General features: G+C 23.1%; 2 protein-coding genes across 4 annotated transcripts; one reads left to right on the forward strand and one right to left on the reverse strand.

Annotated features, from left to right (window-relative positions):
• Positions 1–1,705: 1,705 nt before the first annotated feature.
• Positions 1,706–4,846, reverse strand: LOC122717569. Its single transcript, XM_043941788.1, has 3 exons — positions 4,800–4,846; positions 2,204–3,668; positions 1,706–1,791 (listed from the first exon to the last, which is right to left on the reverse strand). Exons 2-3 carry the CDS (start codon positions 3,651–3,653, stop codon positions 1,706–1,708), a joined length of 1,536 nt encoding a protein of 511 aa, XP_043797723.1. The 5' UTR covers positions 3,654–3,668; positions 4,800–4,846.
• A 243-nt stretch (positions 4,847–5,089) lies between these two features.
• Positions 5,090–16,197, forward strand: LOC122717580 (CD109 antigen). Of its 3 annotated transcripts, XM_043941799.1 has the most exons (7): positions 5,098–5,189; positions 8,474–8,545; positions 10,367–10,500; positions 11,066–15,095; positions 15,158–15,351; positions 15,440–15,720; positions 15,802–16,197. In XM_043941799.1, exons 3-7 carry the CDS (start codon positions 10,370–10,372, stop codon positions 16,002–16,004), a joined length of 4,839 nt encoding a protein of 1,612 aa, XP_043797734.1. In that variant the 5' UTR covers positions 5,098–5,189; positions 8,474–8,545; positions 10,367–10,369; the 3' UTR covers positions 16,005–16,197. The 3 variants fall into 3 exon arrangements, with proteins under 3 accessions (XP_043797735.1, XP_043797734.1, XP_043797733.1); XM_043941800.1 differs by lacking the exon at positions 8,474–8,545 and having other exon boundaries at positions 5,090–5,189; XM_043941798.1 differs by lacking the exons at positions 5,098–5,189; positions 8,474–8,545 and adding an exon at positions 10,008–10,199.
• The last annotated feature ends 263 nt before the right edge of the window (positions 16,198–16,460 follow it).

Raw genomic sequence — 16,460 nt, forward strand, 5'->3', positions numbered from 1 at the left:
TTTAATTGAAAATATACATATATAATATACATATATATACAATATACAATATAACATACAATAATATAAATCCTAATCTTCCTTCCAATCTTCTTTTATGTTTCAAGAAGTGTAAGGAGAAAATCCAAAAATGGGGAGAGAAGCAGTAGTTCACAAGTTGTCTAGCCCTAAATTATAGAATATTTATATATTTTATATTATATATATATTATATATTTATAAAACATTTTTAATTTTTCGATTTTAAAGTCCAAAATATAAATAAAAAATATGAACAATTTAAATTTGCGTTAGATAAAAAGGAAGAAAGCTATTTGCAGCTTCATTTCATTTTTATGCTTGATCTAATGCAATTGTACTTTAAGATGAACAATTTCATTCATTTTACGATTTCTTCTCCAATGTCATCCACCATTCCATATTTTCTTATCATACTTTTTCTCGTGTGATCGCGAATATAAAATAGGTATAAAATAGTACTTACTTCCTTCATAATTCATAAAACTCTTCTTTCATCATTCATAAAAGTGGAGAGAAAAGTGGCATATCGTTCAGATTTTTCAGTTGTTCAGATTTTTCTTAAAAAATAAGTTTCAATCATAATTCGTATTAAAAATGATTCAAGTTTGTGTAAATTTCTATAGAAGAATACATGATATCATATTATTTTCATTCTACATTAAATAGAGAAACGTTATGTGACATGATGTGATGATGAAAATCTTTTCTTACAATTATTTCGAAAAATAAAGCTGATTATATTATAATATTTTATCTTGTCAAATAATTAATAAAACATTAGATTAAATCTATGTAAAATTTCTTCCTCGAACATTTTTTGAAATAATAATTTTTTTTTGAAATAATAATATCATTTATTTTATCCTTTTTATTTAAATTATGCATTAACTTATCTCCAGTATATATATTACATAAAATGCATAGAAAAAAATTACAATAATATTTAAAATATAAAAGTCTTTATTATACGTTTTTATAAAGTATATATTATAAAGTATAAAATAAAATATAAGTAAAATATAAAATATATATATTTATAATTAAAGTATAAAGTATAAAGTAAAATACATTTTAAAATTCACAAACATTTTTACAAACATCTTCTTTTACTTTTACGATTAAGCATAATAGCGAATAAATAAAAATAAAAGCATAGTATACAATATTGATATTAAAATTATCATTATCATATTGATATTATCAATTATCATTAAAATATTATATAGATTTTATTGCATTAATGTTATATTTAAATTATGTTTTATAATCACTACAGTTATGAAATGATTATATTTAAATTTAAAATCTTTAGAAAGATAGAAATAGTTTTTTGAATTTACTTTATTTCAAAAATATCAATTCCATTTTTTGTTATCAATGTAGGAAAAATCATGGCATTTTTTTGTGGTGTTGTATTCAATATTTGTAAATTTTTATATTATATTTCAATGAATATACTTCATTATATCTATTATCAAGAAGTTCAGAAATGATATATATTGATATATAAAAATATGTTGCTATTATATTATATTTATATAATTTAGAATTACTCGATGAAATATAATGTATTATATAATGTATATAATGTATATATGTATATGTATGTATAATATATATAATGTATTATATTTCGTCGAATAATTCAAAATATTATATAATTTTTTTATTATCTTTACATAATTCAGCTTAAACATATATCAGCTTCAACAAATAATTTTAAAGCTTTTGTTAACATTTCCTCTTCAATATTTAAATTTTTAATTTTATCTATATTTCTTGTTGTATACATTAAACTTTTCATCAAATTTAAATTAATTTGAATATGTTTTAATAATTTAATTGCAGAACATACTTTATTTTCATCATTTATTAATTTATAAGTATATCTTCAAAAGCAAAATAAAAAGCAATATCCAATATTTCCAAAGGATTATTACCATTTGTTTTATTATATCTAGAGTAATAATCCAAATGTTAAATATTATTTTAATATAATCTTTTATTTTAATATAATCTATTTTAATTATCATTAAATTTTGAAAATTTAAACTTGTTCGTTTTCTCTTTATAACTTTTTTCTCATTTAAATAATTATGAATATTAAATTCCTTAGCAATATTTCTTAATTTTTTATTTTGTCTATTTATAAAGATTATAACTTGTTGTAATGTTAAAAAAAAATAATGCAATTGCTTCATTAATTCATAATATTTTTTAATTTTACTTTTTTTTGTATTATCATCTGTATTAAATAATTTTATAATAAATTCTATTGCTTCCTTTTTATTAAACATATCTAACTTTAATGCATGCATTTTTTTTGACCATTTTGTATTATAGGAAATAATTAGAATATGCAATTTATTATAGTTAAGGAATAGAAGAGGTAAAAAATTTTCTATGTCATAATCAAATTCATATTCACTTTTGTATTTTTCAGCCAATTTACTCATAAAGGAAGAACTCATAGAAGAAATTTCATAGATTTCAGCATTTGTCCATATCACTTTATCATCATATTCTTTACTATATTCTTCGATATTTTTTTCAATTAACTCATTTTTATTTATTTCTCCAAGGTCACTGACACAAATAATATTTTGTTCCACTTCGTTTTCATTTTTATCTTGTACTTTATGTAAATTAAACAATTGTTCGATTCTTCCGGTGAATATAAATACTAGATTCTTTAAATGAAAGAAAACAGGAGTTTCGGTTTTTCTTTCTTCGAAAAATTTCTTCCCTTCTTCGTAGGAAAGAAATCTATCTTTTTCCGGATCCATCATCCAATTCAACATTTTTACAAGGAATCTATTGTATACAGCTTCCGTTTTAGTAATATCAAATTTCTTACCGATTTCCTTCTGAATAATGTTACCTAATTCTTCTTGATTAGGCTGATTAACAGCAAATACAAGATGATTTAAAAAATCTTCTATCTCATCAATTTCATAATTAATATTCGCTTTCTCTAGTGTATTCTTTAATAAAGAAGTTACATTACTTTTAAACATATAACGTGCGGGTTGTTTTTCAATGAATTCCATATCCAAAATATCATCTTCATCTTCTATTTTCTCAATTTCAATTTTTGAATTTTTCAAATTTTCAAAATCCAAATCAATATTAGTATAAATGATAATATCTTTTATCGTGCTATTTTTAAAGAATTTGTCATTTTTAAATTTTTGATAAGAAAGAAAATATTTAATTAAACTGTAATCTCCTTTTTTTGATAATAATTCGTGTTCTGTTATTTTATAATGTTCTTTCAATTTGTGTTTAGCTTGTAATAGACGATAAATTTTTTTGTTATCTTTAATGTATTCAAGTACTAAATCATCAAATGCAGTAGCTTCTGCTATTTCTGTACCTAAGCGAAATGAATAACGACGTTGAATGCGATAGAAGAATAACATTAACAGTTTTGTTTGATAGATATAACCATGCATTGCGTTATTTTGTTTCTTTCGTTCATTTTGTTTTTTCGTTTTTTGATCAGACTCTTGTTCAGAAATTTTATTTATTTGGAATTGATCCGAATGCTGTAAAGCGTGAGCTTTAATATTTTCATATTTATTATAGTCACACATATTTTTTATTAGATATAATATTTTATTATTTAACATTTTTGCGATATTTATCTATAAAAATAAACAAATAATTATTAAAATATATTTTATATTATTTTTATAATTATTTTATTTATTTATTTATTTTTATAATTATTAACATATTAATTCATATTCTTTTTTAATTTTTTCATAATTATTCAAATTATTGTTTTTTTGTTTTTAAATGAATCGCTATATTCTCATTTTAATAGGAAGGGAAAAAAATTATTTTCGAGTGAAATAATATAATAAAATAATATATTCGTATATTTTTGGAGTGTTAATCTTAAATACCAAAATATATTAGCATACAAAATATGTTAGAGTTGATATACAATGTTAATCTATCGTTATCTAAATCTAAAGTTTATCTATTAAGTTATAAATAGTAAGATTTTTAATTGAAAACGATAAGTTAAACAAAGTAAAACGAAGATAGAGTGAGAAGAGATTTGGTTTCAATTCACTTCAATTACAATTTCAAGCTTAAAATTTTTGGAAGTTTTGATAAATTTTGCAAGAAAATTTTAAGATTTTCAACAGCATTTTTCGATTATATAATCAATATAATCAGAATATAAAAATATATTGAACATAGAAAAAAATAGCAAAATAAATCGAGTATCAAAGCTATAAAGAAAACAGATGGGATAAATCTGATAATTTGTTAATTATCGATCTATTTTTTTATTATTTCTATATTCGAATCTTTTTCTTTTTTATTCTTTTGTGTTTTCTATACACATATATTCTATACTTGGTTTTACTATATACGAGAAATGCTATAAAAATTCTTAAATTTCTCAAAACAATCAATTTATAAGACTTATCAAAATTTTTAAGAAAGAGAAATAGAATTGAAAATAAATGAATTGCTAAAGATTAACCTTAAAAATTTCGAAACATTTCGAAATTGAGATTCGAATATCTATCATTAATAAAACGCGAATTTAAATTATTTACAACTTTAAAGAATAAATTTGAATTTTTTTGTTTATTTTGATTCATAAAATAAAATCGATCCATTATTTATTTGTTTATTTTGATACATAAAGTAAAATCGATCTTCGAAAAATATCTTCAATATATTTACATTCTTTACAATTGAAAAAGAGAAATTATTGAAAAAGACAAAAATAAATTTTTCTATATTTTACTTACTTTGTTTATATTTTTTTTTCACTTTAAACACTTTATTCATGTAAATTATATTATTCATATATCATATATATGTCTGACATTAAGACAAATAATATTGCAAATACAATTAACTATTGAACTATTGAAATTATCTATCTATTAAAATATCAGCAAACTTATCTAATAAGATATCTAATATCTAATATTTCCTATCAATTGATAATAAAATGATTGCCAGTAATGTGAAGACATTGTATGAATATGTTCCATTGTGCGATGTGTTAATAGTTTGACTGTATTTTATTCATTCTCTTTTAATTGATAGGAACAAAGTTATCAGATGAAACTTTAAATTTTTAGAATCTGATGTTAAACTCTGATTTGATAATATTAAAAAAGAAAAAATGATGCGTATGTTAAAATACTTCTTCATGCAACACTAAATATTATAATTTTGTCTTTTTTTGTATAGTGACAAATTCAATATCAATAATTAAACAATGATAACAAAATCGTGAATGTACTATTATATGAAAATACTTTATATATTTTATATATTTTATATAATTGATAGTGTAATAATTGCATCATATTTTTTTCCCTAAGTTAATTTTTTCTTTCTCTATACTCTTAAGTTAGAAAATCTAAAGTCTTATATCTAATAATCTTGAGATGTGATTCCATAATTTCCCTAGTCTATTACTCTATGATGTTTTAGGCAATTTCTTTATTTTCGTATTTGATAATCAATATTGCCGAAAACTATAAAATCTATTAATTACAAGCATAATTGATGGATGAACGCAATATTTTTTTATCACTAAAAATTATTTAATTTCTTTAGCAAATTTTCACAAAAAAAAAATACATGTTATATTATCTCTATTGTCATTAAACAAAATTACGTCATAATGCGATGCTTCACTTTAGCGAAAGTCTATGTGTCATATAACGTATCTCTGTCTAATGTAAGTAGCAATGGTAGTAGGGATGATGTGACATATCATGTATTCTTCTGTAGAAAGTTATTGCAGAGGGATCGAACAATTTTTAATGGTATCTTGTTCATCGCAACTGTGGTTAGACAGAATTTCTTATTTTTGAAGACCGTAATATATATATATATATATATATAAATTATTTAATATAAATATAATATATAAAAATTATTATTAAATATATAAAAATATTAAAAATTTTTTTTTTAAATTTTCTTTTCTTTTCTTATCTTTTAATATTCTTTTTTTTAATTTTATCCGCATTATTTGTTATATTAATTAGTGCATAGAAAATGTTTTTTTATCTGAATTAAATATTTAATATTGTTTTAATAATTTAATTGCAAAGTTTACTTTATTTTCATTATATATATATATATATATATATAGATAAATGAATAAAGAAAATAAAAAACAAGCAAAATTGAAAATTATAGCGCGATATTTTACAAATTCATTTGTGTTCATGTCATTCATGTTATGTCAATAGCTATGTTCAGTCAATAGCTATAATCATTATTTCTCTCATATGCATTAATCTATTTTGCTTACAACTAGTTGCTTACAACTGACTCAACTTCATTTGACTCAATTTGTGGAACTCATTGTATTTAGTTTATTATAATAATTAGCTATATTATTATTCCATTTATTATTATTCCTATTATAGAATTTAATGTTAAATTCTTTTAGTTTGATTTAGATAAATTTAATATTTATATAAATTTATATCCAAATAGCACAAATTTACCGTCATGTTTGTATCTTACACAGGCAAAATCATAGTTATTAATATATGAATTTATTTATTGTAATACATTTTAGTGAAAGTTTATATTAGATAAATATAGGAGATAAAAAAAAAATGAAGTGACTTTATATTATCACTATTTATGAAAGTTTTTTATTAATATTTTGGAAAATAATGATTAAGATAAAATTTTATATCCACTTCTTCTTCTCTCCCATCGATCAATTACAATTACAATTACAACTATTTCGTAATTATAATTTTTCAATTTCGAAGCCAATTCATTATGGTTTAATAATAAATGTGACTTTATAATATTGATCCGTCATTCATATTCATATAATTTTATTTTTCATATTCATATAATTGAAAAATGGCAATCGTATACTGACATATACATAAATGCGTATGTACAACAATAAAATTTAATAATACCAATAATATTAAAAATTTTTTGTTCTTAAAATTAAACTTGAAAATTAAATGTGATTGTTATAAATAAAAAAAAAATCAAAATTCCTCTTGCAATATAAGTCAGAATCAAGGAAAAAGATAATTGATAATATGTGAATAATATTGTAATTCATTTATATGATATCATTGGAAAAATACCAAAATATATGTAATAATAATAACATATTAAATATTTTACTATTTTATAATATCATATTATAAATATATTATAAAGATTATATAAATATAAAATACATATATAAAATACGTATACAAAAATTACGTATAATTAAGATATAAAAGTATTTTTTTAAATAAAATAAAATATATTTATAGAATTTAAAATTCATTTTAAAAAAATATCTTCAGCATTAAGGATGGAAATAAGAATAAAAATATCAAATAATAATAAAATTTTATATTGATATCAATGGAGGAAAGTACCCGCTTTTGTTAGGAGAAATTTTATAATATTAAAACTATTAAAATTTTTAAATATATTCTCAATATATGTTCATGACCATTATTTTCAATAATATTAAATAATATGTTTCGTCGATTATCATAGATATTGTCAATTTCAAACTTACCGAATAACAATTTCTTTTAGTTTGGTGATAAGATTGTTATATATATATTTATATAATTTTTTCACTAATATATTATATTTTGTTAAATCGAAATTGCATGATTTATATTAGATGAATATATATTTATTTTGTCAAATAATTTAAAAATTTTTTTTTTAAATTTTCTTTTCTTTTCTTATCTTTTAATATTCTTTTTTTTAATTTTATCCGCATTATTTGTTATACTAATTAGTGCATAGAAAATGATTTTTTTATCTGAATTAATCATTTAATATTGTTTTAACAATTTAATTGCAGAATTTACTTTATTTTCATTATTTATTAATTTTAAAAATATCTTTTTAACAATATATATTCAGCAATATATCTTCAGAAGTAAAATAAAATGTAATTTGTAATATTTTCAAAACATTATTTTCATTTTCTTTTTATTTGATTATATTTAGAGTAATATTCTAAATTGTAAATATTGTTTCATATTGCATTATATATAATCACTAATCATTAAATTCTTGAAATTTAAACTCTAAAACTTCCTTTGCTTTTTCTTTATACTTGATTAAATAATTGATTAAATAATGAATATTAAACTCCTTATCAATATTTTTTAATTTTTCATTTATATAAACTATAGCTTGTTGTAATATTAAAGGAAAATAGTGCAATTATTTCATCAATTCTTTAATATTATTTTTTTTTATATCACTATCTATATTAAATAATTTTGTAATAAATCTATTGTTTCTTTTTCATCAAACATATTTAATTTTAATACATGCATATTTTTTGGGCCTTTTATATTACAGAAAATAATTAAAATATAAATTATTATAGTTAGGAAATAAAAGAGTAAAAATTTTTTTATGCCATAATCAAATACATATTTATTTTTGTATTTTTCAGTATTGTCAAAAATAAAAAGACATTTTTGAATGCTTCGTTTTTCTAATCTGGAAAGTGAATTTTATTATAAAGGTATTTTAAAGAAAACAATATAAATTATATCGATGATTAACATGTGAAAAAAATCTTGAATATATTCTAGAAACAATAAGTTAAAAAAAATTTTTTTAAATTATTTAGAATTTTTTGAGAGAGTTTTAAATTTATAATAATTTTCTATTTTGTACTCTAATAGAAAATTAGATTCTGGCTTATCTACGAAAGATATTTCCTGTCAATTTCTCAAGTAGATGGATATAAAATATATCCTTCAGAGATGCTCATATATAAGTAAAAATATGTAGAATTGAATTAAGAAAAATCAAGAGATACTCTTTAACGAAATTTATAACTTGTTCATTATTACAATGCAAATAGATTAAAGATATATATCTAAAAGCAAGAATTTTTTTTAATTTGGAAGGCCAAATTGTTAATTTTATGACTCAATATAGATGATAATACTTCCAACACAGAAACAGACAATAACTTCCAACACATAATAACTTCCGATACAATATATGCCTTCTTTTTTCTTCGATTAACAAAAAATTAATAAAAAACAAGATTATGCATCAAAAAATCGTTCATTTGATAACTCAAGTTCATGATAATAATATAAGATATTTACAAAAAAAAGAATTAATAATATTGAAAAAAGCTACCAATGAAAAAAGTTATATATATATATTATTATAATACTTATTTTTAGAATTATAAACAATTCAAACTTATTAGTAAAAGAAGATGACAATAGAATGAAAATACTCATTGTTAATTCAATGGCAACACTATATTGTAATATATGTTGCATAAATATTAACTTCTTAATAAAAAAGTGATGCATATATATATATATATATATGTATGTATATATATGTATATATGCATTCTATGAAACATCTTTTCTTTAGGGAAATTTTAATAGGGAAATTTTTTTAGTAATCTTCATTATATTTTCGTAAAAGTAATTTATAGTGTAACTTATGTCTATCTATTAAAATAAGCTAAGCGATACAGTTTATAATTGAAAAAAATATAATAATTTAATTAAACTTAAATTCTTCAAAATTTCAATTAAATAATAGAGCTAATGAAATAATTTTGAATTTTATGAAATAAATAGATTTAATTTAAAACAACGAATTTTATAATTAATTTTCATAATTTCAAATAATTATCAAAAGCACTATTATATGATTAAAATTTAATCATTTTATCATTATAAGTGACTATTATATGCTTAACGTTATACAATAATAATAAAAATAGAATAAATTTGATTGTTATTTGTTGTATGTAAAAATAAGTATTTTATATAATATTATATTTTATCTCGTAACAATAAGATTAAATATGTAAATTGATGAAAGTATAAGTGATTAAATATTTATAATTATAATTATAATTTATAATATTTATAATTATATTTATAATTATGATACTTAATTAATACAATTTGTTCATATAGATAATTTATATAATGTTTTTCGACAGTTAATTAATACTTTGTCTTCAAAATTCTTGTTTTTTGTTTCAAATGCTCTCAATATAACTCATATTTACCGCTCAAAATTTTTATAACATAATACAACACATTCACGCTACGGGGAGCCACAATGATACATAGTGACATAACATAACACTATGTATTCATGCAAGTTAAATGGGAATGAAATAGTAATTGGTAAATGTGTATTTTGGGCGTTGACCGCTAGTTAATTATAATATATCATACGATTTCTTTTCTAGTTTTTATTTTAATACAAAGTTTTTTTAATTTTAATATAAAAATTAATTACTTCATTTGTTGTAAAATGTTATAAAAACATAATTGGTTTTCGTGTATTATAGAACATGTGGATCTGGATTTTGTTAATGTTTGCTTGCGGAAACGCAGAGTTTTGGAATGGACTGGATAATAATCAAACTGGATTTGGCTTACGAAATTCTAGAAATCCAAATGACAATATTATAATAAAAGAATCGTAAGTTTTATAAATTATACAATAGATTATATAATACAATTATACAATATAATAATTAAACAATAGAGTATTGATATTTATAATTTATATGTGGATTTGTTAATGAATTTATTAAAAAATCAATTTCATTATTTTTAATTATTTCAAAATTAATTATTTAATTGATTTTCTTAGTTATTTAGTTGATTTATTTACATTAATTATAAATATAACAATTAATTTAAACTGTTTTTCGAGATATTAAAAATTAATGTTTTTTAATTTTTTGATTGATTTGATTAAAAAATATTTTTTAATTGTTAGATTTTATTGATTAAAATAAATTATATAAAGTTAGCACTTTTTGCATATTTTATGTTATTTTGATGTTATATTGTATTATTACAACTCATTGAGTTAAGATTGATATTTTTAGATTCTAATCATAAAATAATTTAAAATGATATTAAATAATATAAAAAAAATTAAATATTATCTTATAATAATTTAACCAATAATTAAATAAAAATATTTTAAATTAAAAATATATAAATTCAAAAGTATTTTTAAATAATTATTTTTACAGTACCTACTTTGTGGTTGCATCTCGAATGGTTAGACCAGGACAGATTTACCGATTAGATGTAAATGTTTTATATAGTACATTACCAATGATGGTACGTGCATCCATTCAAAGGAATGGAGTAGAAATAGCTGCAAATTTTCAAGAAGTAAAAGAAGGCATTCCAGAAACTTTAATGATGAGATTACCATCTACATCTGTCAATGGAGAATATAAGTTAAGAGTAGAAGGAACATATAATAGTTTAACTGGTGGTCAAGCATTTTTAAATGAGACCAAACTTATATTTTCACAACGATCAATGACAATTTTTATCCAGTTAGACAAACCAGTATATATGCAAAGAGAAACTGTGAGATTTAGAACTATACCAATAGATACTGAACTTAAAGCATTCAATAATCCTACAGATATATATATGTTAGATCCATATAGAAGAGTAATGAGACGATGGTTAAGTAGACAAAGCAATTTAGGAACAGTATCCTTATCATATCAACTTTCTGATCAGCCAGTTTTTGGAGAATGGATTATACAAGTAATAGCACAAAATCAAATAGAAGAGAAAACTTTCCTAGTTGAAGAATATTATCAAACACGTTTTGAAGTTAATGTTACAATGCCAGCATTTTTTTTCGATAATGATCCATATATACATGGTACAGTTCAAGCAAATTATACTAGTGGTGCACCAGTAAGAGGAAATTTAACTTTAAAAGCACATGTCAGATCATTAGATAGAGCATATACAGAATCTGCTGAACCTGTAGAAAGATATTTTTATTTTGATGAATATTATCCTGCATGGTTGAAAGTATCAAATTATTTAGAAAATAAGATTCCTGTATTAAGATTTTTTAATGGAACTTATCATTTTCGATATCCAATGTCAGAATTATTAAATTATGTCCCAACTGTAAATGGAGTAGAAATTACTGTAACTGCAACAGTTGGCGAAAGATTCTTAGATGAAATAATCTCAGGTTATTCTATGGCTCGAATTTTTAATTCCACTACAAAAATACGATTTTTAGGTGGATCACCACAAGTTTTCAAACCAACAATGCCATTTACTTTAAATTTAGTAGCGTCATTCCATGATGATTCGGCATTAAGACCAACGCAATTGAAAGGAGCTGTAATGGAAATTCGCGCGGATATCGAAATGAGAGCAGGTGGTCATAGAACGCTAGAAACTCAATATTTAAAACATTTGCAGGATAATGAAGGCATTTGGTCTACGAGAATTGATTTAAGAAAACAACTTGGACTTGATCATAATGTAGATCAAGCACAACAAATTCTCAATGATATTTCTTCTATGAAAGTTTTTGCTTATCTAACTGATGGAGAAGGATTTAGAACACAAACTGAATTATTGTTATTGGCACATGAATCACCAAACCAACAACATATAAAAATTTCAACATCCACAGAGAAACCTAAAGTTGGCGAATATATTATATTTCATGTTCAAACAAATTTTTATATTGATACTTTTAATTATCTCATCATGGCAAAAGGAATTATACTTTTAACAGGACAAAATATTATGGAAAATAATATAAAAACATTTGCTGTTCCTCTAAGTGCAGAAATGGCACCTGTTGCAACTGCAGTTGTATATCATATTGGGCAATATGGTAATGTAGTAGCTGACTCTTTAACCTTTTCTGTAAATGGTATTTCACGCAATAATTTCACTGTATTTATTAATAATAAAAAAGCTAGAACAGGTGAAAATGTTGAAATAGCTATTTATGGAGAACCAGGTGCATATGTTGGTCTTTCGGGTATAGATAGATCATTTTTTACCATGCAAGCTGGAAATGAATTAACATATGCTAATGTCATATCAAAAATGGCACATTTTGATGAAGATACAAATGGAACTCATTCCCATACTTGGTTATATCATGAAGGTGATCCAGATGAAATTGTTTACTTTCCATCATCGACTTTTGGTATAGATGCCAATAGAACATTTGAATATGTAGGATTAATAGTTTTCACAGATGCTTTCATTTATCGAAGACCTGATAATTGTAATGTAACTCAAGGATATGGAGAATGTCTTTCTGGAAGGTGTTATATATTAGATAAAAAATGTGATGGAGTATATGATTGTGATGATGGTACTGATGAAGCAGCTTGTGAATTTAAAAATGCCACCGATATTGCATTATTTAGAAAATGGCGATTTAACAGATTAAAAAGACAATATGAAAATGTTTGGTTATGGAAAGATATTAATATAGGACCTCATGGTAGACATATTTTCAATATAGATGTGCCAAGAAGACCAGTCCATTGGATGGTTATGGCATTTAGTATGTCTCCAAGTATGGGTTTTGGTATGTTACCAAAAGCTATTGGATATATGGGAGTCTTACCATTTTATATTAATGTTGAAATGCCTACTCACAGCAAACAAGGGGAACAAATTGGTATCCGTGTCTCTGTTTTTAATTACTTGTGTCATAATATAGAAGCCGTAGTAGTTCTAGCTGATTCTAAGGACTATAAATTCGTTCATGTTGAAGATAATGGTATTGTACAATCGTACAAACCACGTACATCTTTTGGTGAACATCAATTCTTTATTTGGATTCCTGCTCAGGATGCTGCCATTGTTTATTTACCTATTGTACCAACAAGACTTGGAGATATCAAAGTACATATCTATGCTACTACTGTAATTGGAAGAGATTCAGTTACGCGTAATTTGCATGTAGAAGCTGATGGTCTTCCTCAGTATAGACATCAGTCTATTTTACTTGATCTTAGTAATCGCGCCTATGTATTTCAATATATGCATGTCAATATTACTGAAACACCTATTATACCATATGACGAAAATCGTTACTATGTATTTGGATCAAATAAGGCAGTGATAAGTTTAGTCGGAGATGTCGTTGGTCCGATTTTCCCTACTATGCCTGTTAATGCTACGAGTCTCATGAATCTTCCTATGGATTCTGCGGAACAAAATATGTTTAGTTTTGCCGCTAATTTATATACAACTTTGTACATGCGTTTAGTTAATCAACGTAATAGAACGCAAGAGAAAGAAAGTTTTTATTATATGAATATTGGCTATCAAAGACAACTTTCTTTTATGAATCCTGATGGATCTTTTAGCTTATTTCGTAGTGATTGGAATCAATCTTCACCAAGTGTTTGGTTAACAGCATATTGTGCTCGTGTTTTACAAGAAGCACGTTTTTATGAATGGGAGAATTATCTCTATATTGATCCCGAAGTAATAGCTCAAGCAGTGTCTTGGTTATTGAAATATCAAACATCTGAGGGATCATTCTATGAAGTTACATGGTTACCCGATCGTAAGATGAATAGCTCTCTAAATTATGATTATGATATAATAACTCATAGAAATATCAGTCTTACAGCTCATGTTCTAATTACATTGCAAAGTGTGAAGGATTTACCTGAAGGACTAGGAACACAAGTTGCTGTAAGTGCTGTAGGTGCAGTGAAATGGTTAGAAAGAAATTTAAAGTTATTGGAAGAACGTGGAAAACCTTATGAAATAGCAATAGTGTCATATGCTTTATTATTGGCAAAAGCCTCTACTGCAGGACAAGCATTTAATATATTAGCTAGACATGCTCGTAGAGAAGGAGGATTAATGTATTGGGGTAGAGAACAAGTGCCTCTTCCACCTTATAAATTAGAAAATCAAAAACCATTTCTTCTACCACGTTTACCATATATGTATGATTCAGAAAACATTGAAACTACTGCCTATGCTCTTTTGGTGCATGTTGCTCGACAAGAAATAATGATAGAGCCTATAGTAAAATGGTTGAATGCTCAAAGATTGACAGATGGTGGTTGGGCTTCTACACAAGATACTGCGTGGGCGATGAAAGCATTAATGGATTATACAGTCAGGTCAAGAATTCGAGATGTTAGTTCATTGACTGTTACTGTAGAAGCTACAGCTCTTCCAGGACAGACTAAGACATTGTTTGTCAATGATAATAATCTTGCAAAGCTTCAAACTATTGAAGTAAGTTCATACTTAAAAATTAAATATATTTCTATACTTAATATTAAATTCAATTATTATAGATACCAGAAGCTTGGGGAACAGTAAGGGTACAAGCAAAAGGTGCTGGATATGCAATTCTGCAAATGTCTGTTCAGTATAATGTAGATATTGCAAAATTCCAAACACAACCACCTATGAGATCTTTTGATCTAATGACTAGAGCAAATTTCCATGGCAGAAATCAATCTCATATTTCATATCTCAGTTGTCAAAAGTACTTCAGTTATTAATATTCAAATATTATAATGCAAGTACAAATTTATTTTATTAATTTTATTAATTTTTGCGAAAAATTTTTTTAGATGGATAAATATAAATGAATCTTCACGTTCTGGTATGGCAGTCTTGGATGTAACTATTCCAACAGGATATATAATTCAACAACAAACTTTGGATACATATATCAGATCAAAACAAGTGAGAAATCTTCAGAGAGCACGGTTTCAGGAAAAAAAAGTTCTCTTTTATTTCGATTATTTGGATCAAGAAGAAACGTGCGTGAATTTTACTATAGAAAGATGGTTTCCAGTTGCAAATATGTCGCGATATCTTCCTATCAGAGTTTATGATTATTATGCTCCAGGTGAATATAATTAATTATGAGTATTTTATATTAAGTATAATAATTCTTTAAAATTATTATTCATTATATTTTTTTTTTCAGAACGTTTCAATGAAACTATATTTGATGCTCTACCCACTTATACACTAAATATTTGCGAAGTTTGTGGTAGTTCTCAATGTCCTTACTGCCCGATTTATAATACTGCAACGATGTTAGTTACATCATCAGGTTTTCTATATATTGTTTCTCTTTTAGTTGTTGTAATAAGATATTTTCGCACACAAGAATTTAGTATAAGTTAATTTTGATACTTAACAGATAATAATTTGATAAAAGAAACGAAGAAAAGCGAATAGCCTCACGTTTATACTTTATTCGATATTGTCATGACTTTTATTTTATATATTTAATGCTAGAACTACTACTTTATAACATATATTATACATCTAAATATACTATAAATAGTATGGTATAGATAGTATAGTATAATATAATTAAAAAATTATTAAATATTGAATTATAAAAATAATTCGATATATATAATTATATTTTTGGGTGAATAAAAATCAATATTAATCTTTTTACATATATCATTTTTATTAATTATAAAAATAATTAATTTGACTGATTTGGTAGTTCTAGTATTAAATTTGTTAATTAACTATTTTGGTGCAAAACTGAAGCAATATATAAAAAAAGATAGAAATACGCGCGAATAAAAGTAATTGATGTAGTTTCAGTTAATTTTATTTGTACTT

The sequence above is a fragment of the Apis laboriosa genome, unplaced genomic scaffold, assembly GCF_014066325.1.
Source record: "Apis laboriosa isolate Shangri-la unplaced genomic scaffold, ASM1406632v1 scaffold53_cov140, whole genome shotgun sequence".
Lineage (NCBI taxonomy): Eukaryota > Metazoa > Arthropoda > Insecta > Hymenoptera > Apidae > Apis > Apis laboriosa.

Coding starts and splice junctions, on each gene's coding strand:
- LOC122717569 (XM_043941788.1), bottom strand. CDS start 3,653: ATGTTAAATAATAAAATATTATATCTAATAAAAAATATGTGTGACTAT. Junction 1,792..2,203: donor AATGAAGCAATTGCATTATT/TTTTTTTAACAT, acceptor CAAGAAATATAG/ATAAAATTAAAAATTTAAAT.
- LOC122717580 (XM_043941800.1), top strand. CDS start 10,370: ATGTGGATCTGGATTTTGTTAATGTTTGCTTGCGGAAACGCAGAGTTT. Junction 15,096..15,157: donor CAAAGCTTCAAACTATTGAA/GTAAGTTCATAC, acceptor CAATTATTATAG/ATACCAGAAGCTTGGGGAAC. Junction 15,352..15,439: donor TCATATCTCAGTTGTCAAAA/GTACTTCAGTTA, acceptor AAATTTTTTTAG/ATGGATAAATATAAATGAAT.